This window comes from Doryrhamphus excisus, linkage group LG5, assembly GCF_037039965.1.
Source record: "Doryrhamphus excisus strain RoL-2023G ecotype Guam linkage group LG5, RoL_Dexc_Guam_v1.1, whole genome shotgun sequence".
Lineage (NCBI taxonomy): Eukaryota > Metazoa > Chordata > Actinopteri > Syngnathiformes > Syngnathidae > Doryrhamphus > Doryrhamphus excisus.
Genome location: NC_136361.1, coordinates 18,703,882 through 18,731,311, shown reverse-complemented (window position 1 = coordinate 18,731,311; position 27,430 = coordinate 18,703,882). Strand labels below are relative to the sequence as shown.

At 39.1% G+C, this 27,430-nt stretch overlaps 1 protein-coding gene across 6 annotated transcripts in view; it reads right to left on the bottom strand.

The window, feature by feature from the left end:
* grik2 (glutamate receptor, ionotropic, kainate 2) overlaps positions 1 to 27,430 on the bottom strand; it is a 138,168-nt gene that overhangs the window by 93,075 nt on the left and 17,663 nt on the right. For all 6 annotated transcript variants that reach the window (XR_013627416.1, XM_058052758.2, XM_078790858.1 and 3 more), the window contains exons 3-4: positions 847 to 1,014; positions 384 to 641 (exon numbers count right to left, since the gene is read on the bottom strand). Coding sequence is in view for 5 of the 6 variants with exons in the window: in XM_058052758.2 (XP_057908741.2) it covers positions 384 to 641; positions 847 to 1,014 (426 nt within the window). In the remaining variant the exon portion in view is untranslated. The remainder of the gene's footprint in view (positions 1 to 383; positions 642 to 846; positions 1,015 to 27,430) is intronic.

The following is a 27,430-nucleotide window of genomic DNA, read 5'->3' as shown; positions in this document are numbered from 1 at the left end:
TAGTATGAACTATTGTATCGATCACTGCAGTTATATCATTTTAATGGCGGTACAGTTTTGACTAAACCTCAAGTACAATTTCATATGTAATTACAGTTACAAACAAAACTCAGTTTAGCTTTACTTTGTTAATCAGAACAAGAATGTTCAATTAGGCAAAAGCCTATGTGTTTGTTGGATGGAGCACTAGGAGGCCTGGCAGCTTGTCCTCAGGCTGGCACCCACACTGACCCTCGGCATATGTTACATGTACTATTGGCAGCCTAATGACCTGGACTGCAATAATGAAAAGGTTTGTACAAGACCTGCTTCCCAGCGAGAGATCAGGATGAAGTACAATCTGTAACAATATGATCAATCATAAACCTCATCAAAAAACTCACCGGTGCTGTCGTCATAAACAACCGTGACTGTCTTCCATTTGAAGAAGTGCACCAAGTCGAGGATTGCTCTGCTGAGGGATGAGAAATCTGGATATAGGCTGACGTAGAAGACATCTTTGTTGTCGGAAACCTGGTGCTTCCACTTAGTCTGGATGTGGGGCACCCCCAATGCATTGCAGATGGACTGGACAGCGTTGGCCGAAGAACTGTGAGAGGGGCCGAAGATAGCTGCCACTCCTAGTGAAAGCTGGTCACAGGCTGGAGGGGAAAGCATACTAGTAATGATGACCAAGAATAATGGACTTGATTCACCGACACGTTCTGAAGAATTGTTCTTAGATAGGTTCTGAAGGAACACATTGTGTGAGCAGTCAGGTCTTAAAGTTCTTAGATTTGATTTACCAATTAACCACAATAAACACATTATGACGGCATAAGCTTTAGAATGACAAACACAGAATACCTTTCCTGGAGGCCTCAAAGCTGTCGTAGATGTTTATCCTTTGGATGTCGTATGTAAGAGTGGTGTTTGGCAGTAGAGTTCTGTTCCTGTTGATTGTATTTAAAGCAAATTTAAAGGCAAGTTCCTCAGCACCCGATGGACCGCTCTCGATGGACTCGAATATTCCTCCTGTCAAAGACAGAAGCAAGCACAGTTACAATTGACAATGCGGAATCTTCTAGCAGGGCAAGGTTAATAATGAGTAAATGAGTGAAGTCACACACAAAGTCACGTGCACTGTACACACAAACGAGGTCGTAGATTAAAATGTAATTAGTCGTTGTTTAATTTGCACAGGTATAAGTATGTTTACTCCTTTAGTACATATTTTTTGGTAGGTCCTTAACCAGCAACACATATAAAGTCCTGTTCTTTAATATCGCTGTGATATATTTGCCATTTCAAATATATTACAGCTCTGCAATGGGAGAGTAAAATTGCAATACTGTCATATGAGAGAAATATCAATGTCAGTTTATTTGAATTGACAAATGTGTAAATATGAAATACAGGTGATTTAATACACTAACTCGCAAAAACAAGCACACTCCTCACATTGCATCAACCATTTTATTATATTGTCCCAAAGGACAATATTGTACAAAACGTGGATATATAACGTAGAGTTGTCAGTGTACAGCTTGTATAGCAGTATAGATTTACTGTCGTTGGAAAATAACTCAACACACAGCCATTATTGTTGAAGTAGCTGGCATAAAATGTCAGTACTCCACTGTAGGGAACTTTGATATAACATAGAGTTGTCAGTGTATGTCTTGTATAGCGGTATAGATTTACTGACCTCTGAAAATAACTCAACACACAGCCATTATTGTTGAAGTAGCTGGCAATAGAAAGTCAATGCATACATGTGGTACCCAAAGTGTTAATATTTAGTGTGGGCATCGTGGAATGTGACTTTCTTTCCTAGATAGGTGGTACGCCACTTTCTACACCTATCCCAGCTGTCTTCGGGCGAGAGGCGGGGTACACCCTGGACTGGTCGCCAGCCAATCACAGGGCACATATAGACAAACAACCATTCACACTCACATTCATACCTATGGACAATTTGGAGTCGCCAATTAACCGAGCATGTTTTTGGAATGTGGGAGGAAACCGGAGTACCCGGAGAAAACCTACGCATGCACGTGGAGAACAAGCAAACTCCACACAGCGATGGCCGAGGGTGGAATTGAACCCTGGTCTCCTAGCTGTGAGGTCTGCGCGCTAACCACTTGACCGCTGTGCAGTCATATAGAAAAATTAACTAAGAAAAAAATGAAAGTTTAGACAAGTTGGTACTAAAAACTAATACCTGTAAGTCTGGCAGATTACTTACACACATACACAGTACACATACAGCTGGTTAATAAACAATAAATACAACAACTTCTCATCAATCCGTAAGACCTGCTCATTTTTAACCACGCCCACTTTCAGTTTATGCACCGCCCATTCGAATTTCAGATACTGATACAGATAATTTAGACCAGACATGAGTGTAAAATGTACAGCAATCTTCATTGATGGAGACATATATGTTTGTATTTATCATACAAAAAAAGAGTCTCTCTGTTATTATACCCTTACGAAAAGAAAATATATTTATCAATATATTACTTTAAATATATTGTATTATATTATAATATATTATTTTTCCATTACATTTTCCAATACATTATATATTATAAATACATGGAATAATATATTTTTGTACATATATTATACAATATATTATATATTCATGTAATATATGGCAATATATTGCAGAATATACAAATCATTGCCGCTTTCAATATATTGAAATATATTAAATCCAAATATATAATATATGAGTTTATATATCCCAAATTATATGCAATTTTATATATGTAAAAATATAGTCCTTTTTTGGTCTTAATCGCAAGATATTTTTTATATGTATAAATATATACACATATATGATCTATGCATATATTGCAATATATTGGAAAATATAAACACAAGATCCCATATATGGAAATATATTTCCTAATACATTGCATTATATTTGCCAATATACTGCAATATATTTTTTTCCCATAAGGGTAGTGTGTAGTTCTAGTTTGTCATACTAGGTCTTGCATATACAGAGGCCCAATCCTATTATCCAGTCATTTCAACAAAAAGAACTTGAGCATCTATCTTCAATGAGACAGCACTCAGATACCTCTGCCAAGGCAGCACATTGTTTCTCCACAGCCCCATTTAAAAAAAAAGGGGATTGCCACAATGCCAAATTGCTTGGCTGCAAATTGCTCAATGTAATTGTTTAGCTTAAAAAAGCTAAGTGGTTTCTTTGGTCAACCAGGTAACACATGCCACAGAGTGTGCTGAGGTATCTATAGTACACAGGTATCTACATAATATCTACAGTACACATCACTACAATTACCCAGGATGTATAGAGAAAGAAGAATAAGACTACAATTACCCTCCCTCTGCAAACACAAATGATGTTCCCATGAGACGTAACATCATTCAGCCATTGATCCATTCATTGTCTTTTGTGTGAATGATGCCTATTGTAGAAGAGACACATATCGAAAAAGGTAATGTTTACTGATTTTGGATATCGATTGCGTCCACCAGGATCAATAATCTTAATTGAACAGTTCCTTCAGTAACCATTCATTCGCTGTTCATTTACTGTTTAAATTAAGCAAGATAGCCAAACAGTATGGATGTTCCGATCGGGGTTTCTTGAGCATCAGCCTATACCAAGTCCGGATCCGATACTTCCATGATACATTAAAAAGAAGAAGAAACACATCCAAAATTACCCTTATTTTTATTTTATTCACCTAAATTATTAGAAGACCATGATTTAATATGTTTTGGGTAAATTGTGCAGCACTGATCATGTTTGGCTTTGGCCATTGTTTGGTCCCACTGTGTTTGGTGGTCAGTGAAGGCACCGCAGTAGTTTGCTGTTGAAACGTATTGTTTATGACTTCTCCGACGCTGTATCGGCATTAATGCATAAAGGTGAGGTTTTTATTCCATTATGAGAGTTTTGTGAGACATATTGTACACTTTTTGTTTAGTGTAAATGTTGTGTTCAAGGCTGCACGGCGATCGAGTGGTTAGTGCACAGGCCTCACAGCTAGGAGACCAGGGTTCAATTCCACCCTCGGCCATCTCTGTGTGGAGTTTGCATGTTCTTCCCGTGCATGTGTGGGTTTTTTTCCGGGTACTCCGGTTTCCTCCCACATTCCAAAAACATGCTAGGTTAATTGGCGACTCCAAATTGTCCATAGGTATGAATGTGAGTGTGAATGGTTGTTTGTCTATATGTGCCCTGTGATTGGCTGGCGACCAGTCCAGCGTGTACCCCGCCTCTTGCCTGAAGACAGCTGGGATAGGCTCTAGCACCCCCGCGACCTTCGTGAGGAAAAGTGGTAGAAAATGCTAACATTAGCATTCAGGCTAACTATATAAATATATAAGGTTAGGCAAAATAATGATCTGACACATTTGTAGGTTAAATAAAAGGCGAATAAAGTAAAGAAACAAAAACGTACATATAATGCCATTGTTTCATGATGTTTTAAAAATTAAATCAGTTCTGGTGGTGCGAGGTTGGCCAGTTGATTTTTGTTTCAATGCAGAACCAGTAGCTCTTTGTTTTGATAAACGTTTCAACAATGAAAGCGCGATGCTCACCGGTCCAAATCATGGCAGCGACTGAAAACGAAACGAAAAACAATGGCATTATATGTACTTTTTAAAAATAAAAACACTTTTTTGTTTCTTTACTTTATTTGCCTTGTATTTAACCTACAAATCCTGTATATCCAAGTTCTGATCGGGACATAACCTCTGATTCCGAACGAGTCTGAAACCACGGGATCAAACCCAATATCCAATCACGACACAACATAGCATCTGTGCCGATATGACAGAGCGCCCGAATAATCTGTGCTTTTGAATTACACTTGTTTAGATTATCATAACAGTTCAGTTGAGCCACAAATCACACCAATAACCACTGCATTGAATCGACACCTCTCTTAAACAGATCCCATAAAAACTAAACTACTAGGATTTATTACACTATTAATGTATAATGCATGACATGCGTAGGAGTAATACATTGGGAAATGAGTGCATATTATGGATGATACAAAAGACACAAAAGTGCTATCAATCATTTACAAATTAAGGACATTTCAAATTCCTTGAGGATATTTATGGGATTCATTGTATCCCATGGAATAATATTGTATTACTCATGCACTACTGAAATTGTGTTTGTGTTCTGTGCAGCTTTTTAAACTAAATAGGCCTGCATGGCTTTACATTCTTAACACCATGACCGTGTCAACATAAACAGCAGGATTCAAACGATCCGGTCCCCAAGCAATGTCCTTAGGGACGGAGCCACTTCTGCCAGTTAAAAGAAAATCACTATCGTCTCTAGGAATAAGCAAAACAAATAAATATTAACTTTCAGGGAACTCTACTGCACAAACATGATAGACTGTTTAAGTAAAAAAAAACAGTAATGGCTCCAGTGTAAGTCTACTAAAGTGTGAAAGTGTGTTTAACTCATGGGCCCCCACAGCGACTACAGCCCTCCAGTGAATACTCCTGGCAGTGAGCAGATGAATGGACAAAGATAAGGCCTGAGAAAATGGAGGTGGAGTGCTTGGGTTTTTAGATCAATGTACTCTGACTGGCCTGCAATTCAATCAATCAAGCCCTTAGGGAGCAGTAGAGAGCATCTGTGAGAGATTGAAGTGTTTTGTTTGGGTTAGCCCTATGGCCTGGCCCTACTGACTTGGTGTCAGTCAACGGGAGCTCAGGCCCCCACGCTTCCACGCTTTATTTACTTCAACTACCAACACTCTGCTGCAAAGGTAATGCAGGTAGCATCTATCACAACTGCTTACTTTTGAACAGATTCGGTCTTATCGTGGTTTCCTTACGGTGATTTCACCTGTTGACTTCAAACTCCTCTTTTCCTCAGGGTTTATGTTAAGCAGCGATACCACTGACTGTAGCAAAATACTGGCAAGTTGCATATGCTTTCATTTGTATTCATCCCATGGGAGATCCCTATTTTGCATGCCATAAAGACTTTGAAGAATTTAATAATCATCACTTAGATGGTATGCGCTAAAATTGTAATGCTGTAACCGGCTGTGGCTGCATCACTTCTTTTCAAAATCTTTTTTTTTTTTTTTGCCACAGCGAATCAACCACCTCCATCCAACCCTGTTTTCTACATCTGTCTCTCTCACATATATTTAGTATTTCTCCTCTGGACATGTCCGAACCATCTCAGTCTGGCCTCTCTGACTTTATCTCCAAGGTATCTAACATGTAATGTCTCTCTGATGTACTCGTTCCTGATCCTATCCATCCTGGTCACTCCCACTGAGAACCTCAGCATCCTCATATCTGCTACCTCCAGTTCTGCTTCCTGTCTTTTCCTCAGTGGCAGCTGCCGGGATCCTGAAAAAAAAATATCCGGGCTTTGACTCAATAAGACTCAAATATGAATTTTAATTTTAATGGCATTTTCTACGACACAATTCTCTCATTTGAATTCAATTCCTAACTTCGTGTTTGTAGATGGGCTTTTCCCTTCAGGGTTCGCTACAGCAAATCAACCACCTCCATCCAACCCTGTCTTCTGCAACTACCCTCATGTCCTCCTTCACTACATCCATAAACCTCCTCTTTACCTGGCCGCTCTAAACGCAGCATCCTTCTACCAATATATTCACTATCTCTCCTCTGGAAATGTCCGAACCATCTCAGTCTGGCCTCTCTGACTTTATCTCCAAGGCCTCTAACATATAATGTCCCTCTGATGTACTCGTTCCTGATCCTATCCATCCTGGTCACTCCCACTAAGAACCTCAGCATCCTCATCTCTGCTACCTCCAGTTCTGCTTCCTGTCTTTTCCTCAGTGGCACTGTCTCTACACCAAACAAAATAATGCAACACACAAATGTAACAAATAAATCCGAGCTATTACTATAATTACTATAATTACTATAATTCACCTAACCTGACAGATACATTAAGAATGCTGGTATAGCATGCGCTTTCTTTCACAAGATGCATCTAAAAAGTATGAAAATTGACATTTTCTTAGAGGTGTGTTTCAATTAGCTGAGCTTCGCAAGGAAGGAAACTGAAGACAAGACCTTCTGGCATCTGAAAAGTAAAGAGCGCTGGCAACTTTGCAGTGAAATTTCAGGGGAGCAAAGCTCACATCTCCAGAGAAAGACAATGTCAGAGAGAATAACATTTAGTAGCTCGATACCACCAACTACAGACCTCCCCTTACATTTCACATTAGCCTCCTTGAAATTGCTCTCTGAAAGGGTACTTCCTGGTTATGATTTCTAACTCCAATAAAAAAAAACAGTTCAACAATTTGTATATTAGAAATAATGAATTCCTTTCCAATTTTTTTTTGTATAATAATGTGGGAGATGAGCTGTGACACTAAACTAATGAGACCTGAAGATCATCTAATGATTAATGTAATCCTCCATGGTGTCACAGCCTCATTTGCAGCAAAATTGAAATTACTCAACTTGTTTTGATGCCTCTGCTGCATATCTTTAGATGTGTACAAGACATTAAAACGTGACAGGATTTCTTGTTAAAAAAAAAATTGTCTGGTGGGACACTAGGCCTGGGATGATATCAAATGAACGAATAATCACACAATAAATACAAAACAGCTCTATAATTTTGCCAGTCTCGATATCTTGCCATGTGTATGCATGTCTGATTTCCTTGCATCCAATTTTTGTACAAAAAAATCAAAAACATGATCGGCATATGCCAATAATGCCTTTAAAAGCACATCACAAAAACCAATTGGAAACCCTACATGTGTGCTGTGTCACGTAGGGTTGCCAGCACTTGTATTGAGCGCACAAGGAGGAGAAAAAAAAGATTTAAGCCGTAGTATTATGACGGACAAATTAAGTTAAAAATCAGATTGCAAAAAAAGTTATAATTGTAAAATAACAAAATCAAACTATTATGGGAATAAAGTCATATTTATGACCAATAATTAACATGAAGAAAGTTTATATTTGGAAAAAAAATAAACTTTGGGAAAGTAAAATTAAATTAAAGTTAAAATCATCAGAGAAAAAAGTCATATTCTAACAACAAAAAATTCACAATTTTGTGACAACAGCTTTGTAATATTATGAGGAAAAATAACATCATTTTGAAGCATACAGTTAAAATATTTGACAATATTTGTTGTATTTTTTATAAAATTAGGTTGGGGAAGAACGTATCATATTTTGGGAATAAAGTCATAATATTCTGAAAAGAAGATTATTAAAGCAAAAAATTGAAATATTTGGACAAATGAAAAAACAACAGCAAAAACTAACCAACTAATAATACCCTTTTTATATCTTAGATCAACGTTTTTCTGGGCTGTCTAATATTCATTCATTCATTTTCTACCACTTTTCCTCACGAGGGTCGCGGAGGTGCTGGAGCCTATCCCAGCTGTCTCCGGGCGAGAGGCGGGGTACACCCTGGACTGGTGGCCAGCCAATCACAGGGCACATATAGACAAACAACCATTCACACTGGCTGTCTATCATCTGATACGGAATTGTGTGTTTTATCTCGACATTACTTGCCGCAAGACAATTGTTTGAAATAGCAGTCACATGATTATTTAATGGTCTGTTTGTGCTGAACAGTTTGTACCTTTTCAAGCAAGATCAACAGCAGAAGGCTCTATACTTCAGGGAGATGTATGCAGCAGTTGATGGAGATTTAGAGGGAAAAGACTGAAGATGCTTCCACTAAGTGAGCCACTTGAGAATTACAGCTCGGCTCTTGTTTTTATTCATCTGTCTTTTACACTGCCTTCTCTCCTTCTATTCATCTGTTTTCTGTTTCATCATCCTACGAGTACTATTATTGCAATAGATATAAGTAGGCAATGAGTAATTTCCCTTTATTTGTCCATAATAGAAACTCTTAGGAGAAAAATCCACTCAGCGCTTCCCCAAATGTCAATGCTTCTCAGCCTTTGTCAAGTTGTCACAGAGGTAGAAAATGTCACCCTCTTTCCTCAGTCGCTGCCTTTGTGATCTACTCACATCTGGAAATGTCAATGGGCATTGCACAATGGGAGGGAACGGAATCATGGGTGTCAGAAAGCAAGCTCACATCTACCGTACGCATCTACAGCGCATACTGGTTCAGGACAATATTGTTGAAATATTGCTGTTTTGTTAGAGATTACAAAGGTGTCTGATCCATGAATGGAACAATATGTTTCGTGGTTGAATGGGAATTTGTATTTAAACAGTCCAAACAACAATTAAACATGCTTCTTTAATACCATATCTTACTTATTGTGTGAAAATATGGGGTTATATCTATAAAAGCAATCTTCACTTGCTAAATGTACTGCAAAAAAGGTCAGTAAGGATAATTCATAATGCTGCCTACAGAGAACATACTAACATACTACTACATCCTTATTTCTAAAATCACAAATACTTAAACTTGCTGATATACGTAGTTCATCTTCAAACAGCTAAAATAATGCATAAGACCAAAAATAACCAATTACCCAAAAATATCATCCAATACTTCTCTACAAGAGAGGAGAAATATGACCTCAGGGAAGAACTACATTTGAAACACTTATATGCTAGGACTACGTTAAAAAGCCATAGCATTTCAGTATGTGGAATCAAACTATGGAATGGATTGAGTAAGACCCTCAAACAATGCACAACAATGAGCCAATTCAAGAAACAATACAAGCAGTTGATGTTTGCTAAATACAAGGATGAAGAGTCTTGAACCAGTCATGATGTGCTATACATATCACTATATTGACACTTACTATGGTACCCATTATGTAATTGGATGGTCATATCACCTTGTACTTTGGTAAGGGACAAAAAATTAAAAAAATAAAAATAAAAAATAATAATTAATTTTTTTTAACTATATTATGGAAAGTAGGAAGTGAACAAATGTAACAGTTACTGGTTGTAAAAGAACCACATGGAGGGGTAGGATTTAATAAGTTTTGCTTCTTCCTACTCCTTTTGGACATGTGGAACTGTGAACTGATTATGTGATGCATTCAATTGTAATCTGATGCATGTTCAAATGAAATAAAAACATTACCATTACCATTACCATTAATCAGATGTTTATGAAGATGCTAGATTCCAGCATTGGAACCAAATATTGCTTCTATTTTTAATACAATTTGTACATCCTTCAAATTGAGTGATGATTGACTATTTCTCCATTATTCATTATTTTTTGCACAAAAACAGTGCATATAATTTATTTCAGGTTCAAGTAAATAATATAAAAATAGCTTTTAATGGAGGCACAGAATTCCTAATGGGCACCCCTGTCTGCGGTATAGTCATTTTGGAATTAATAAAGATCTATTTCGGGCTCCAAAAAGGAAAATCCTGATAAACATTGTTTTGGATCAGATAATCAACCCCAGTAGTATTCACTCACAGCTAGATTCCCCCCATCAAGAATTTCCAACTGTCAATTTTACAACTTTAGAACATTTGAAAATAAATGTTATTCGTGCTTGGAGCCAGGAGTTGAGAGTACAACATCGTTACGCTTTACCACCCGCCGAGGTGGATGCTGGGGTGGTGATTCAGTCATTTACTGAGGAGAATTACCTTACATTTTCCTTGAATCAAATATGATCATTTCCCATCATAACAATCCATAAAACAAGCCCCACTCAATGACTAAACATTCATGCCAACTTTCTTGTACGGATTAGCTTTGGTTTGGAGCTAAGTGTTCTAAATGCGTATTGATTTTCGATTGTGAGACGATTGTGTGATATTATCTGAAGTGAGGGCTGAAAATGAGGGAGAAGAAGGGTCATGGGTGCATTCCTCCGGAGGTTGGTGCGTCAACGTAATGCCAGTAGCGGACCTCATCATTGTGACATAAAGATTTTCAAGTCTGGACCATGCAATTGATTTTTGAAAGGAGAAAATATCAACAAATGATTGGCGTTGTTAAAAAAAAATCTACTTTCGCCATCCATTATTTAGGTTAATTAGGGTATATTGTTCCTGATGGCTATGAAGCAACGCTGTCTATAAACTCTCACAAACGTAATGGGATCAATAGTGGATCTATACTACCTTGAATAAACACTTTTCAGGTCACAGGAGTCTTGGTCCTTACAAGCCTCAATTTTCCTTCTTCATCTGAACTGTGTTGCTCTCTATTCTGTTTGTTGTTCTCCGTCGTAATTCAGTAAAGAGTTTTGCCTGATTAATTCTGAATCTCTAGAAATCCATGTCCAAACTCTGGACACCTCGAACCATCTCAGTCCAGCCTCTCTATGATTTTATCTCTAAGGCCTCTAACATGTAATGTCCTTCTGATGGACTTGTTCCTGATCCTATCCATCCTGGTCACTCCCACTAGAAGCACTAGCAAAACACTGGCAAGTTGCATATGCTTTCATTTGTATTAATCTCATGGGAGATCCCTATTTTGCATGCCATAAAGACTTTGAAGAATTGAATAATCATCACTTAGATCGTATGCGCTAAAATTGTAACGCTGTAACCGACTGTGGCTGCATCACTTCTTTTCAAAATCGCTTTTTTTTTTTTTCTCTGGACATGTCCGAACCATCTCAGTCTGGCCTCTCTGACTTTATCTCCAAGGCCTCTAACATTGAATGTCCCTGTGTAGTACTCGTTCCTGATCCTATCCATCCTGGTCACTCCCAACGAGAACCTCAGCATCTCTGCTACCTCCAGTTCTGCTTCCTGTCTTTTCTTCAGTGGAACTGTCTCTAGACCAAACAACAGTTTTGTATACGGTACAGTGTACCAGATGTACAGTGGTAATACACTGAATCATATCCAATGGCACATCTTCAATTATAATAACCTTAATATGACAGATTTAATTTGAATTGGTTATTTTACAAGACCGATTGACACCAACCTTAACTTTCAGTCTTTTTGATGTGCTTACCTGCCTAATCTACTTCCAGAAGGTGCCTTCAATGCTCTTCTTTCTCATACCTAACGACTCCACTACTACTAACGGACTGCTAATATGTTAAGATACATTACATACGGAATCACAATGGGCGAAAAGGAGCACTCCCTGTGGGTGTACCGAAACACCTGCGATGTCAAGCAAATCTCAACTTCTCCTGGATGAATTAGCAGTCGCTTCCATTCACCCAAAACATTTTCCCACCATCTTACCATCTCGACACCTCCCCCACCACACCCTCTCATCTCCGCTCGCCTCCATCTCTTCCCTGCTGTCACACTCCATCTTTCATCCCGCCGCTACAACTTTAAAATACCGCAACAGAGAGCAAAAAGGGAAGCATTCAGAGGCGCAAACAGGATGTCGTGCGACAGTGCGTGTGTGCCAAAGAAAGAGTGAAATTGTCAGAGTTGAAGTGCCTAAGGCAGAAATGTTAAGATAATGGTTTCATTTGGAGAGATCGTGATGCAGCCCCTTCAAGGTAAAAATCCCCTTGGTTGGCCAGATGAGTGCTTTTCAAACCGTCTGGCGCAAGATCGTGTTGCCTTTAAAGCCATGGGAACATTGGACCCTTTGCCTTTAACCAACCTTGACAATCAGAGCTTCAGGGAAAGAGAAGGTATCACACAGCCTCATGCCTGCAGGCTCTTTAGAACATAAAAGACACTCACACAGATAGAGTCAGGCCTACAGTTCATGCACACAAAAGGCGAAACACCTCCCGAAAAAGGGTCATAAATGATGTAAATGCATCATCAATCCAAGGTAAAGGCAAAGCATTAAAAGCAGCTAAGCGGTTATGTACTACTGTGAGAGACGTGACTGGCTAGAAAATGTGCAACACCGACATTTTATAAATATTTATAAAAGCTTTTAAAAGTGGGTAATCATTTTTTGCTTTATGCATAATGTAGAGTATTTATTTTCAACGTTGCCATGCATTTGGAGAAAATTGCTACCCATTTGAGGGAACCTCTGTTCCTGACTGTAGCTGGACACGGGGGGGGGCTGGTCACGTAAGTGGACCGGTGTGTCGGTTACAAATGCTTGTGTTGTTCTAGTCCAGAGCAGACTAAGACCACACAAGAAATCACATTCACCGACTGTCAAGCACCATTTAGGCGATCAAAAGCTTAATAAAGCACAGGCAGAAAGCTGCATTTGTTATGCATTTGGAAGCCTGATTCTATTTTATATGCATGAATCCATTTTTAGTATGAAAACGTCCAGTGGAATGACAATTCATAACAGTAACGTTTATAAACATGATTAACAGTGTTATTAGCAGGGATGTTCCGATCAAAGTTTTATGCTGCTGATACCGATCTCGATAATCCATGAGTGAAATTGTCCGATACCGATCACATACATGCATTATCAATGTTTAAATGCAGATTTTACATCATAACAATGGCCAAAAGCTGCAAATTTTTGTAACATTTATTTTCATAGCTTATTTCAAGCCAAACAAAGCCTGCAATATGCTTCTTTTACCAGATCATTAACAAAATGCTGGTATTACATTCATTCATTTTCTACTGCTTTTCCTCACGAGGGTCGCGGGGTACACCCTGGACTGGTCGCCAGCCAATCACAGGGTACATATAGACAAACAACCATTCACACTCACATTCATATTATGGACAATTTGGAACCGAGCATCTTTTTGGAATGTGGGAGGAAACCAGAGTACCCGGAGAAAACCCACGCATTCACGGGGAGAACATGCAAACCCCACAGAGATGGCCAAGTTTGGAATTGAACCCTGGTCTCCTAGCTGTGAGGTCTGCGTGCTAACCACTAGATCGCCGTGCCGCCCACTCGTATTACACAATGCATTTATTTCCAGTCGAAGGTTTAAGACAGTATACTCGCCACATACAGATCCCCAAATTTGGCTCACACCAATTTTAAGAGGGCTTTAGCCGCTGCCCACTCGCCTCCAAATTGCTGCACCAATCTAAAGCTTTTCAAAACGCCACCCTGGTAAGACATTTTTCAGGCATGTTTTGCAGGGTGCAAAGTCCCACACGTGACAGACATGGTTGTTCTGAATGCTGCAGCAGGGGGCGGAGCTGATTGGCTTTTTAAAGCAAGTATCAGCCGTTATCGATATTGTGGTTTTCCACTGATACCGACCGGTTGCCGATCGATCGGAGCACCCATAATTCTTAGTAATGTCAAACAAAAATGGCAAATTAACTGATAGTAGAAGTCATTCAAAACATGCATAGTGTTGATTCATTCTATACTAATATACTGTAGATATATATCAGAGGTAGGGAACCTATGGCTCGGGAGCCAGGTAGGGCTCTTTTGATGACTGTATCTGGCTCTCAAGCATTTCTTGCCACAATAAAAATTTATTTTTGCTAACATTTTAAAGTAAACCATCACAGAAATGACTGTTAAAAAATAATATTCAAAATCAACAACTTTCTTATGCATTTTAATTTGTCCATCTATATTCTGCTGCAATTTGGCCAACCATATCTATCTTCCCTGATATTTTCCAGGTCAAACACCAAAACTTGATTATTATTGGGTAATGCTGTAGTCTACCTCGGTCATTGAGATGTCAAAAAAACATGTAAATGTAAACTTCCCTCCTTTAGTCAAATAGCTAAAGCTGCAGAACCAAGCCTTCTGACGAAGATGGCCAAAAGAATGAAATACGTCTACGGAGTACGGTGCAAAACTATGCAGCAGCAGAAGTTGTATTAATGGCAACAAGTATTTGATTTATTATTAGACACTGCGCTGCTCACGAAAGTGTGCTGGCCACACCCCATTGGCGTGGGGTAGTGTGCCTGGTCTACGTAATTAGAGCCCGTTATCTAAAACTGTTGGTCTTACATAAAAATGCACACATTTTATTGCATTCAATGTTTAAAAAAATGTATATGGCTCTCACAGATACACATTTTAAAATATCTGGCCTTCATGGCTCTCTTAGCCAAAAAGGTTCCCGACCCCTGATATATAACATAACGATTTTGGTGTATTGATATAATATGCTTCTTGAATTAAAGTTTGGGTCATCAAATTCAGTTGAATGGACGTTTGAAGTTTGGCAGCATCTTTATGAAAATAGCATACAAAAGAGATGACTAACGTCTCTTCATTTTCTTTTGTTTTGGCCTATGAAATTCTGAGACAAAAGGTTTGTGGACTGATAATATTTTTAGGCTGATCGCTGTACTTGTACTGGCAAATTCCAGCCCGGCCTTTCTGTTCTTCATGCTAATGAGTGGTTTGCATCGTCTGGTGTAGCCACTGTAATTTTGTTAATTTCATAACATCTTCCATGAACACTCCAGCCCCAGTCACTCCTCTCGGTGAATAGGTGCATAGACATGATGATTCTCACACTAAATTGCATTCCGCAGCAAAATGAAATGTGGCCCAGACCCAGGTCCATCACATCCTCCCACATGAGCCACCAACAGCAACACCTGCTGGGGTCCAAAACAATCCCACTCACACTCCACACAATCACCACCGCTGCTTTCCATTACTCCTCCGCATGGACTCGCCACACGCTTACCGTCTCTTGCTCCGTGTGCACACACACCGGTGTATGTACAGACATACTGTACATTTCCCCTCCTCGGCAGATTAACACTTTTTCATATACCCTATCCAAACAGAGCATGTGCAAAACAGCAGAAACACATTGGGGGGTGTAAACATTGCATTGGTAGAAGAGGAACTACGCAGGGTATATTTCTCACGTTCTCTGTGAGGCGGAGACACCTCATGGATAAGTGCAAGGAAGAATGTGGTGAGAATATCCACAGGTAGAGTAATCAGGGCCAGTGAAGCCTGCAGGCAGACGGTGCTGAAGCTCCTGGTAGCAGCAGGTACAGGCAAAGGGGATTACGAGAGGGGGGGGGGATCAAATCGACAATGGAGAAAGTGGGGACATGGAGGAAGGGTCAGTGGCTAAATAGAGACGCAACACAAATAAAACACCAAAGCCAGCAAGTAGGCTTCCTCCATAATTGACTGGTTGATTCCCAGTTATTTGCTGTTATAGATGTTTTCACACACAGTTAACGCGTTAATGGAAGTTTGAACCTTGTCCCATACGCTAGTTTGAGGAAACACTGATGTGAAGCCGGAAGAAGGAACAAAAATAAGAAAAGGGTAGTTTCACAGCTCTGGCAGATGGCTCTCTCGACAAGTTATTTGTCCATTATGCAGTGGTACCGTGGCATACAAGAGTCCCAACGTTTTGTTTTAGATATGAGCGGTGTCGCTGTGTCCTTTTGCTTTGAACAGCTTGCTAAAATTTGTTTTAGCTAGCATAGCTAAACTAGGCTTTGTGTCAGGTAGCATTAGCTCTCGCTAGTGTTAACATTATGCTAAGATTTTCACATACAGTACGTAATATACATACATTATAGCAATCTAATTCATCTTTTCGACATGTTATTTGTGATTGTGAGTCAAGTTTTCACCAAGTATGTTGCCGTGAAGAAGAGGGACGTTACTGGTGAACTGCAGGTATTTTTTAAATTGTCCATTATACAGTGCTATCGTGTCCTTTTGCTTTGAACAGCTAGCTAAAATTTGTTTTAGCTAAAATTTGTTTTAGCTAGCATAGCCGAGGACAGGGGCCTTGTGTCAGGTAGCATTAGCTCTCGCTAGTGTTAACATTATGCTAGCTGGTCACCAGGAAAGATTTTCAACACATACAGTACGTAAGATACATACATTATAGCAATCTAATTCATCTTTTCGACATGTTATTTGTGATTGTGAGTCAAGTTTTCACCAAGTATGTTGCCGTGAAGAAGAGGGACGTTACTGGTGAACTGCAGGTATTTTTTAAATTGTCCATTATACAGTGGTACCGTGTCCTTTTGCTTTGAACAGCTAGCTAAAATTTGTTTTAGCTAGCATAGCCGAGGACAGGGGCCTTGTGTCAGGTAGCATTAGCTCTCGCTAGTGTTAACATTATGCTAGCTGGTCACCAGGAAAGATTTTCAACACATACAGTACGTAAGATACATACATTATAGCAATCTAATTCATCTTTCGACAAGTTATTTGTGATTGTGAGTCGAGTTTTCACCAAGTACGTCACCGGGAAGAAGAGAGAAGTTACTGGTGAACTGCAGGTATTTTTTTAATTATCCATTATACTGTACAGTGGTACCGTGGCATACAAGAGTCCCAACGTTTTGTTTTAGATACAAGCGTTATCTCTGTGTCCTTTTGCTTTGAACAGCTAGCTAATATTTGTTTTAGCTAGCATAGCTAAACTAGGCCTTGTGTCAGGTAGCATTAGCTCTCGCTAGTGTTAACATTATGCTAGCTGGTCACCAGGAAAGATTTTCAACACATACAGTACGTAAGATACGTACATTGGAGAATGTTCTAAAAACAATTCATATGAAGAACAAGCTTAAGTGACATGTTTTCTATTGTTTTTATTTTGTTGTTCTTATTTTCAAGCAATATCCCTCGCACATTCCTTTCTTTGTTATTTACTTTTTCTTATTTATGTTGATATTGTTCTGTAGAATTGTTCCTGTAATTCTGCTTATATTGTTTTGTACAATTGAAGTTTGTAATAAAATATTTAAAAAAAAGTAGCACTAGCTCTTGCTAGTGTTAACATTATGCTAGCTGGTCACTAGGACATATTTTCAACACATACAGTAAGCAAGATACATACATTATAGCAATCTAATTCATCTTATTTAAAACTATGTCAGGAACAACATCAAATTAAATTTAAACTAATTTAATACGCAGCCACCATTTACCAGTATGAGCCTGCTGGACTTTTCCACCAAAAAATATATACATTAGCATTCAATAAGGTCATCAAATCTTACTTTTATGCATTACCACATGCTATCGGTATTTGGGACCAGAAAAACACAGTTAGGTAATGCATCTTTGCAGCGTGGCATAAGAAAGTTATGGTGCGTTCAAGGAACATGGAATAGGATAATTCGCCGCTGCATGTGGAAGTGTGTACCACAAAGAAATTTACATCCCTACTGTAGATAAAAAACCTCTTTCTATCTGCTATTAATTCTGATCATTTATGAGTTAACTTTGTACAAAATGAGATTAATAGCAATTCAATATTTTAATCGATTGATGGCGCTACTTGTAATATCTGTTTAATAATCTGTACAATCCGCTGTATGAGTTGCTGGCACCACCAATGTTCTAGCATTAATATAAAAGACACTAACAGACATACCAACCTTGAAGAAATGTAAGTACAGACAAGTTCATGAGCTATTGCGAGATCTCTTGTTCAGAAATGAATTAATTAATCACACAATACACAAAAATGTGTCGTTCTGTAAACATAGGAAATGACACAAACCTAAGACAGTAACAACAGTAATAACAGTATAATGTTTACACTATATTAGTGTACATTCTAACAATGCTTTCATTTGCACGCGAGCTAACAAATGAACAAACCATTGTTGGTTTTATTTTGCTAAACAAAACAGCCAAATCAAATTAGCGTAATTTCATTTCCCATCTTTGCTCTGCGACCTCATGAAAAGGTGCAGACAGAGAGAAATATAGCTTTTTAGTGACAAAGGCCTCCCAGGGGAGCGGTTTCAGACATATGTAGGACAGAGTAGCGATTATAAATAGAGGAGGTAAAAATATTCAACATCAGCCTTGATGACACAACTCAGACACGACTGCTGCATTTTTTTTTCCTGTTGTTTAATAGTCCCTTCACTTGAGAGCCCACTGGTGCTTTTGCTTTCTGACAGAAATACAAGGAGACATGTGATGTGGAGAAAATGCGGTGCGGCATAAGGGGAAAAAAAAGTGGTGAAGAGAATAATCACAGAAAGAAAACTTGCATACAGGTTATTTTCACCACCAGAAGTTGAAGAAATTCTGAGGTTCTTGCCTTCCGCCTTCCGTTCCACTGCAGGCAACAGAGTGATGATACTTTTTTTCTAAATATCTTAAAATACAGATACGAAGCAATTGTCATGCTTCTACTTCCTGGTGTCATTTCTTGTGCGTTTGTACAGCTAAGACCGGGAATGTTAGGGTACCTCACAATACGCGATTTGTGAAACAAAACCAAAAAATCGATACTATGTTACCACCAAGTAAATGATGACTAATAATATAAAAAAAAATTTGTCCATGATGATGACGAGGCCAGTTACACTTGATCCCATGCTATGAAATCAGTGTTGCACGGTGTGTGGCCATAATTTAACTGTGATGACACTGTGAGTTCCTTTTTTTTTTTTTAGTGGGGCCACTCTACACATCCCATAATGAGCAGCCAGGCACAGAGAGGATGCTCCATAAAGTCTGCCTGACAGGCAGAAGACTCACTGGATAAAAGAAGACAAACCTTACAGGTACTTAATCAATACCCCTGTCATCAATACAGTGTGTGTGTGTGTGTGTGTGTGTGTGTGTGCAGCCATGTTTGAAAGGCAAGCCAATAAAGTGTGGCAGTATTTACACTTGGTGTTTATTTCTTATATCTGCAACGAGCATAATTAAATTGTCCAATCTGGTCATCAAAATCTTGTGGTCATCACCATGTCAAAAGTTGTTATTTATTTATCTTCTTTTCATCTCTCGTACCTTTTGTACTCCACAATTGATTGGACGTTCCCGTCAGATATAAACAGACCGCTGGTCATAGAAGAATTATTGTTGGCTCGCCCTCCTCCATCAGTTATTATAAACCACAAATGATGTTCAATAGAATGCAAGCAATTTTGAGGAAAATGTTTATTACATTTTTCAATATGAAATGCTTATCTCCAAGATAAACAATTCCACTTTCTCCTACTCCAGATGCGGTGGAGTGTGCAATATTGCAAAAGCAATGAATACATTTTCAGTAAACAACTTGAGAACCAAACTCAGTCTGGGTCCATTGTGCATTACCAAGGAACAAATGGAAATCAATTTGAGAGGATCAGTGTTGTGCAGCTTCAAGCTGTTTGAGGACAACCGGATCAGAAAATGCCAAAACACAAAACGTTATACAGATATTTTCTGAATGTACAATAAAATATATGTACTGTAAATGAACTGAATGAATGAATGATTGATTCTAGCTTCCTCCTTATTGCTGGAGTGAGAAGAGTTAGCGGGTAACAGATGGCAGCCTGATCGCAGTCTGAGCTCTCTCAGATGATTCTTCATTACCTATAAACATGCATGCGGCAAAATGTCCTGCAGCAAGTGCTATGCTAATAAGACTTCCTGCTGAATCTGAGGTCTCCTGCGCAGACATATGGGAAGAGAAAATCCTTGCATCACTATGCCAAAATGGAGTGCCTTGTGCCCTGTAGCCATATAATAATGATATGGGCATGCGTTTTATAACACATACCTTACATCAGGGCCCCAGACCATACTGTGTGGTCCCTTACTTGGCATTAATGTGAAGGGTTAGCGCAGACACATAAAGAATGTGGCTACAAGAGATAGCGAATGACACTTTTCGCTTGCTTAAAGTAATAGAACATTTAATTAGGCAAGCAATAACCAACACCGAGCTTGTCACACAGTAAACTAACATGGGAGTCACAAATAATGCATAAGGCTAAAAATAACCAATTACCTAAAAATGTCATCCAATACTTCTCTACAAGAGAGGAGAAATATGATCTCAGGGAAGAACTACATTTGAAACACTTATATGCTAGGACTACGTTAAAAAGCCATAGCATTTCAGTATGTGGAATCAAACTATGGAATGGATTGAGTAAGACCCTCAAACAATGCACAACGATGAGCCAATTCAAGAAACAATACAAGCAGTTGATGTTTGCTAAATACAAGGATGAAGAGTCTCGAACCAGTCATGATGTGTTATACATATCACTATATTGACACTTACGTACTATGGTACCCATTATGTCATTGTATGGTCATATCACCTCGTACTTCGGTACAAGGTACATTATTTAAAAAAAATGAAGGCAGGAAGTGAACAAATGAAACAGTTACTGATTGTAAAAGTAAATTGTATTATGGAAAGCAGGAAGTGAACAAATGTAACAGTACTGATTGTAAAAGTAACTGTATTACGAAAGGAGGAAGTGAACAAATGTAACAGTTACTGATTGTAAAAGTACCAGATGGAGGGGTAGGATTTAATAAGCTTTGCTTCTTCCTACTCCTTTTGGACATGTGGAACTGTGAACTGATTATGTGATGCACTCAATTGTAATCTGGTGCATGTTCAAATGAAATAAAACCATTACCATTACTAGACAGAACACTAACTACTATACACCAATATTGCAGTCTGTCCAATCATTAGTTTTCTAAAAACTGAACAATGATCCTACTCTTCAAAGTTTTTCTTGTTAAAAGACAGCAAATGTGTCCCTCTTTACTGCCTCTGTCAGCTTCACCTCCTTTCTTACACTGCCTCTTCATCTCTTCCTTTTCAGTATCTCGCCTCTCTCGCTCTGTGTGGATTATAGACACCAAGCTTTTTGAGAAAAACGTTATCTCCCTATTCCCACAGCAGTTCAAAGGCAAAGGAGGAGATCACAAAATGGTAACACTAAACCCCCGTCCCCACTCGTACACACGCTCAACCATTCTTTTTTCTACTGTAAGTGTGCAGACATGATCTCGGTTTGAAGTCTTAAGAGTCAAGCGTCATTTTGGCGCTGCAGCTCTTAAGGCTTCCTGGCATCTGAATGAAGCAAGAAGGGAAATGGTTTGGTGATAATTAGCCTGGAGCAGAGAAAGCATTTTAACTGAACATGTAACGGTTATTAGAAAAGAGGTGAGTGACAGAAATTATAGGGAAAATACACAAGTGCACAAGATTGCAGCTGCAGGGATCCTGAAAAAAAAATATCCGGACTTTGACTCAATAAGACTCAAATATGAAATTTTAATGGCATTTTCTATGACACAATTCTCTCATTTGAGATTAATTTCCTAACTCCTTCTTTGTCTTTGGGTTTTTCCCTTCAGGGGTCGCCACAGCAAATCAACCGCGTCCATCCAACCCTGTCTTCTGTATCTGTCTACCCTCATGTCCTCCTTCACTACATCCATAAACCTCCTCTTTGGCCTTCCTCTATGCCTCAAACCTGGCCTCTCTAAACACAGCATCCTTCTACCAATATAGTCACTATTTCTCCTCTGGAAATGTCCGAACCATCTCAGTCTGGCCTTCTCTGACTTTATCTCCAAGGCCTCTAACATATAATGTCCTTCTGATGTACTCGTTCCTGATCCTATCCATCCTGGTCACTCCCAACGAGAACCTCCACATTTCTGCTACCTACCAGTCCTTATTCCTGTCTTTTCTTCAGTGGAACTGTCTCTAGACCAAACAACAGTTTTGTATATGGTACAGTGTACCAGATGTACAGTGGTAATACACTGAAACTAAAGGTGTAATAATAATATCCAATGGCACATCTTCAATTATAATGACCTTAATATGACACATTTCATTTGAATTGGTTTTTTAACAAGACCAATTGACACCAACCTCAAACCTGGCCGCTCTAAACGCAGCATCCTTTTACCAATATAGTCACTATCTCTCCTCTGGACATGTCCGAACCATCTCAGTCTGACCTCTCTGACTTTATCTCCAAGGCTTCTAACATGTAACCCTCTGATGTACTCGTTCCTGATCCTATCCATCCTGGTCACTCCCACTGAGAACCTCAGCATCCTCATCTCTGCTACCTCCAGTTCTGCTTCCTGTCTTTTCCTCAGTGGCACTGTCTCTAGACCAAACAACATGGCTGGTCTCACCACAGTTTTGTATACTTTTCCTTTCATTTTAGCGGAAACTCTTCTATCACACATTCATTTCCGAGCTATTTATCAATTAACTCCTTCGTTCGGTTGCATGAGTCCTTGGATGCAGTCTTTTAGTGACTGTGTTGTGCTACTTAAAATTTTAGGATGCAATGGTTTGACCGTAGTTTCTAACCTGAGACTGTTTTTTTCAGGATTCCTTTGACTTGGCACTCACTGGATATTGTCACCTTTATTACAGACACTGAAAAATTTAAGCTGTTCATAACCTTTTGTAGAAGTCACTGCTGAGTCTCTTGTCATAAAACCTTAAATGCATGCCTGAGATGTTTTCTATCCAGGAGGCAAATAAAAGTGTGGCAAACATAAAAATATTAGATCACATTTTTGTTGTTCTTACGTTATTCTATTTCTGACTGAATGTATATTGTACGGACATACGGACAAACTCATCTTTAGAGGTCCTCGGTGAATCGATGGGTCACCTGCATTAAATGTCTTTGTTTGCTAAATACAGTCACACAGAGGTAAGACGGTTTAAGGTTTCAAGATCATAGGGTCTATCGTGGTTTGGTGTTTGACACTAAACCCTCAAGGGCATAAACAGATATTCTCTGTATCAATCTAAGCAGGCTAATTTTTACTGATGACATATCGCTTGCTTCAAAGAACCGTTCCTTTCAGCAGATGTTTGACTCAGAGTTTACCAGGCAGACATGCACTAAAATGTTTTCTTCTGATATCCAGTGACCCTGACAATGTCAGTGTTTTTATATTTTCTTCTCTCATTCTCTTGGTTATAAATCAAGCAGAAATAATTTGATCTAGCCATGAGCATTTGACATTTGATTCTCTTGCCTGCTACATGTGCTGGTCAAGCGTTTGTCAAAACAGTGACTAAGTGACAACATACACTGTGCTTGTAAGTAAAATGGCTTAGGACGGAGGGATCATTTAGTCACATTGTTCGGTTTAATAGAAGCCAAATGATGTTGGATATGCTGGATTCTTTTGTTTTTTTATTTGTACCAAATTCAAACAAATCTGGCCGCTCTAAACGCAGCATCCTTCTACCAATATATTCACGAACCATCTCAGTCTGGCCTCTCTGACTTTATCTCCAAGGCCTCTAACATGTAATGTCCCTCTGATGTACTCGTTCCTGATCCTATACATCCTGGTCACTCCCAACGAGAACCTCCACATCTCTGCTACCTCCAGTCCTTATTCCTGTCTTTTCCTCAGTGGAACTGTCTGTAGACCAGGACGGAGGGATCATTTAGTCACATTGTTCGGTTTAATAGAAGCCAAATGATGTCGGATATGCTGGATTCTTTTGTTTTTTTATTTCTACCAAATTCAAACAAACCTGGCCGCTCTAAACGCAGCATCCTTCTACCAATATATTCACGAACCATCTCAGTCTGGCCTCTCTGACTTTATCTCCAAGGCCTCTAACATGTAATGTCCCTCTGCTGTACTCGTTCCTGATCCTATCCATCCTGGTCACTCCCAACGAGAACCTCCAAATTCAAACAAATCTGTGGTTGTCCTTAGTTTTTCCACGACCACAAACTGTGACCAATGTCACAGTCTACAGTAGGAACACTGCAGTTGTTTGTGTTGTGGAAACGAAGGCTGAGTAAAATTGCATCCCAGAGACTGTAAAGTATTGGTTAGTCAACCCTTTGCCTAATGAAGGCCAACAACATGACGCTGTAGCTGTATTAGGGTTTTTTTTTTTCTATCAGTGCAATCAATGTGGCACTGATTCACACACAGGAAGTCATGACTTAAACAGACATAGTCAAGAATACACCAAAGAGAGGCTGTAACCATGCATGTAAGCTGACACAAACACACGGTGGCAATAAAATCTGACTGACGTTTTCCAGTGGGCATTTGCTGATGTGAAAAACAGTAGCGATCAAGGTGCATTTCTGTCTGCTCCTCATGGAATACCAGCCCTAATAAAAGAAAAAGAGCAAAGGGCCATGCCATCTGCTTCTTTTTCAGCCAGTCGCACTCCCGAGGTTTAGCTTATAATACAAAAAGCAAAGAGAAGTGAGCAAAACTCAGAGGCTCAAAAAAAGGCTCAGATTTAATTAAAAAATGAACTGCTTTCCATTTACAGTTGTGTTCCATTTACAACACAACTGAATACGAAATCTAGTTTTGAAATTATTTTTTATTATTAAGGTTGAAAAATTGTGAAAAAGTAATTCCCATCTGAACCTAACAACTGGGTGGGCCACCCTTTAGCAACAACTGCAATCAAGCGTTTGCGATAACTTGCAATGAGTCTCCTACAATGGAATTTTGGCACACTCAATTTTGCAGAATTATAATAAAAAAATATATATATAATAAAATAAAATAAAATAAAATAAAAAAATTTAATAATTCCGTTTTTTTCCACCATGAACTGTTTTTTTAAGGCTGTGCCTCAGCATCTCAATAGGATTCAAATCAGGCCAATCCAAAGTCTTAATTTTGTTTTCATTCAGCCATTCAGATGTGGTCTTGGCTGTGGTGTTTTGTTTCATTGTCGTGTTGCAGAACCCAAGTTTGTAGAGGTTATGAACAGATGGCCTGACACTCTCCTTCAGGATCTTTTTGGTAGACTACAGAATTCATTGTCCTATTTATTGCAGTAAGTCATCCAGGCTCCAGAACATCACACTACCACCACCATATTTTAGCGTTGGTATGATGTTCTTTGGGCTGCACGGTGAGAGAGGTTAGCGCGTAGGCCACACAGTCAGGAAATCGGGAAGACCTGGGTTTGATTTTCCATTTGCGTGATTTTCCTTGTGTGTGGGGGTTTTCTCTGGGTACTCCAGAGAAGAGAAAACATACATGCTAGGTTAATTGGCGACTTCAAATTATCCATAGGTATGAATGTGAGTGTAAATGGTTATTTGTCTTGCACCCTGCGATTCGCTCGTGACCAGTCCTGGGTGTACCACGCCTCTCACCCAAAGACAGCTGGGATGGGCTCCAGCACCCCAGCAACCCTAATGAGGATAAGCAGAAGAGAAAATGGATGGGTGGATTCAGTCCGTGCATTTGTCTTAATTGTCGTGAGTACCTATCACCGGCCTCTCCACTTTGTCACACTTTTCTCCCCATAGACTCTGCTCATAGTCTTCCCGCCTGCTGTTAGTTAGATCGTTCACTTTACAGTGCAGCATGCGGTTGTCTGACACTCTTCAGTAGGAGACACCTGCCGACACTTGTGTTTCCCAGAAGGACTTTTGTCAATTTTTACCCAAGAACGTGAGCGCCCAATGCACACTTCACCCACAGTGTCCTGAAAGCTGCTTTCAGACTGTAACCATAGCAACTTGAGCCACACGTATCAGTAGTCATTGGCCTTAATAGCTTGTTCTTGACAGCATGTTGCGAGTTAGAGGGCAAAAGAGTGCAGGGGAAAAAGGTACCAAAATTGTCTTACTTGCCATCTTTGAATTAATCATCTGGAATGGAATTGTCATTCATGTCTTTTATTAATTACGCTCCCATGTAATGTGACCTTTGCTTAACTACATGGACTGATTTGTTGGAAGACATGATGGTTGGGCAGAGGTCTGCGCACTGGAGATGTGAGTGAATAGATGCTGCAGTAGAATTTAAAGAGTCGTATTGCAGCATTAAGGGTCCTTTTGAATGAGATTTAGATTTAATAATAAGAGGTACAAAAAAAACTACAATTTCACGACAGATGGTCATCAGTTTTAGGGCATTATTATTTATTTAAACGTATTATTTATTCTAAATAATTTAAATTATTTGTACAAATTACTGTTTACGCTGTATATTGTTCATATTTGATGTCATCTATTTATTCTCCACATTATTATTTATTATTTATTATTATACAGGAGCCAAGCAATGACATTTTGTTGGCAATTTCACTGCTGTGTTATTGTGCAATGACAATAAAGAAAGTTTATCTATCTATCTATCTATTATGGATGTGCTTCCATCAATTAATTAAAAACTTGAGAACCATCAGAATCTAGTCAAGTTTCAGTTCTAAAAAAAAGTCTCACAACAATGTCCAAATACTTATAGACCAAACTCTATGATCCATCTATTTTCAATAAAGCCAACATTGTGGTGAATTCCAGACCATACCCAAGCATAAGCGAGACTACAGTACCAATGGTTCAGCATATAAGATTCAAAATGGAAAAACAAATGTATTCTTCAGTATCCCAATAGGCTAGTGTGTTGAGTATGATCTACGTGGCTCTTGTGTGTGATTTCTATGAATGCGAGGTCCCTATATCCTCTGCCGTTTAAGGTCATGTTTAATTCAATGGAAGCATTCTTTATTTATTTGCTCCCTGCTCTCGAACGCGTCTTCATATTTTTTCAGCAATTGTCCCCCAACTGACCTTGATACAATCTTTTCTCTGTCTCAAACACATGTTAGAGTGCGCACACGTTTCCCTCCACTGTCGCTCCTGCCACCATTCCCCACTTCTTCCACTCGTTTGCTGTCTAAAAGCAATGAGCCCTGACTGAGATGTCCTGGGAAATCAAAATGACTCCCCTCACTGTTCCAGTATCAGCCTGCGTGAAAACACACCAGCAAACACACACAATGCGACACAGCCCTGCAGGCAAGCCAGAGTTGCAGTTGACTGCTGGGGTGTTTGAGATGGCCAGATTTCCCTTTAGTTTTTTCAGAGTAAACAA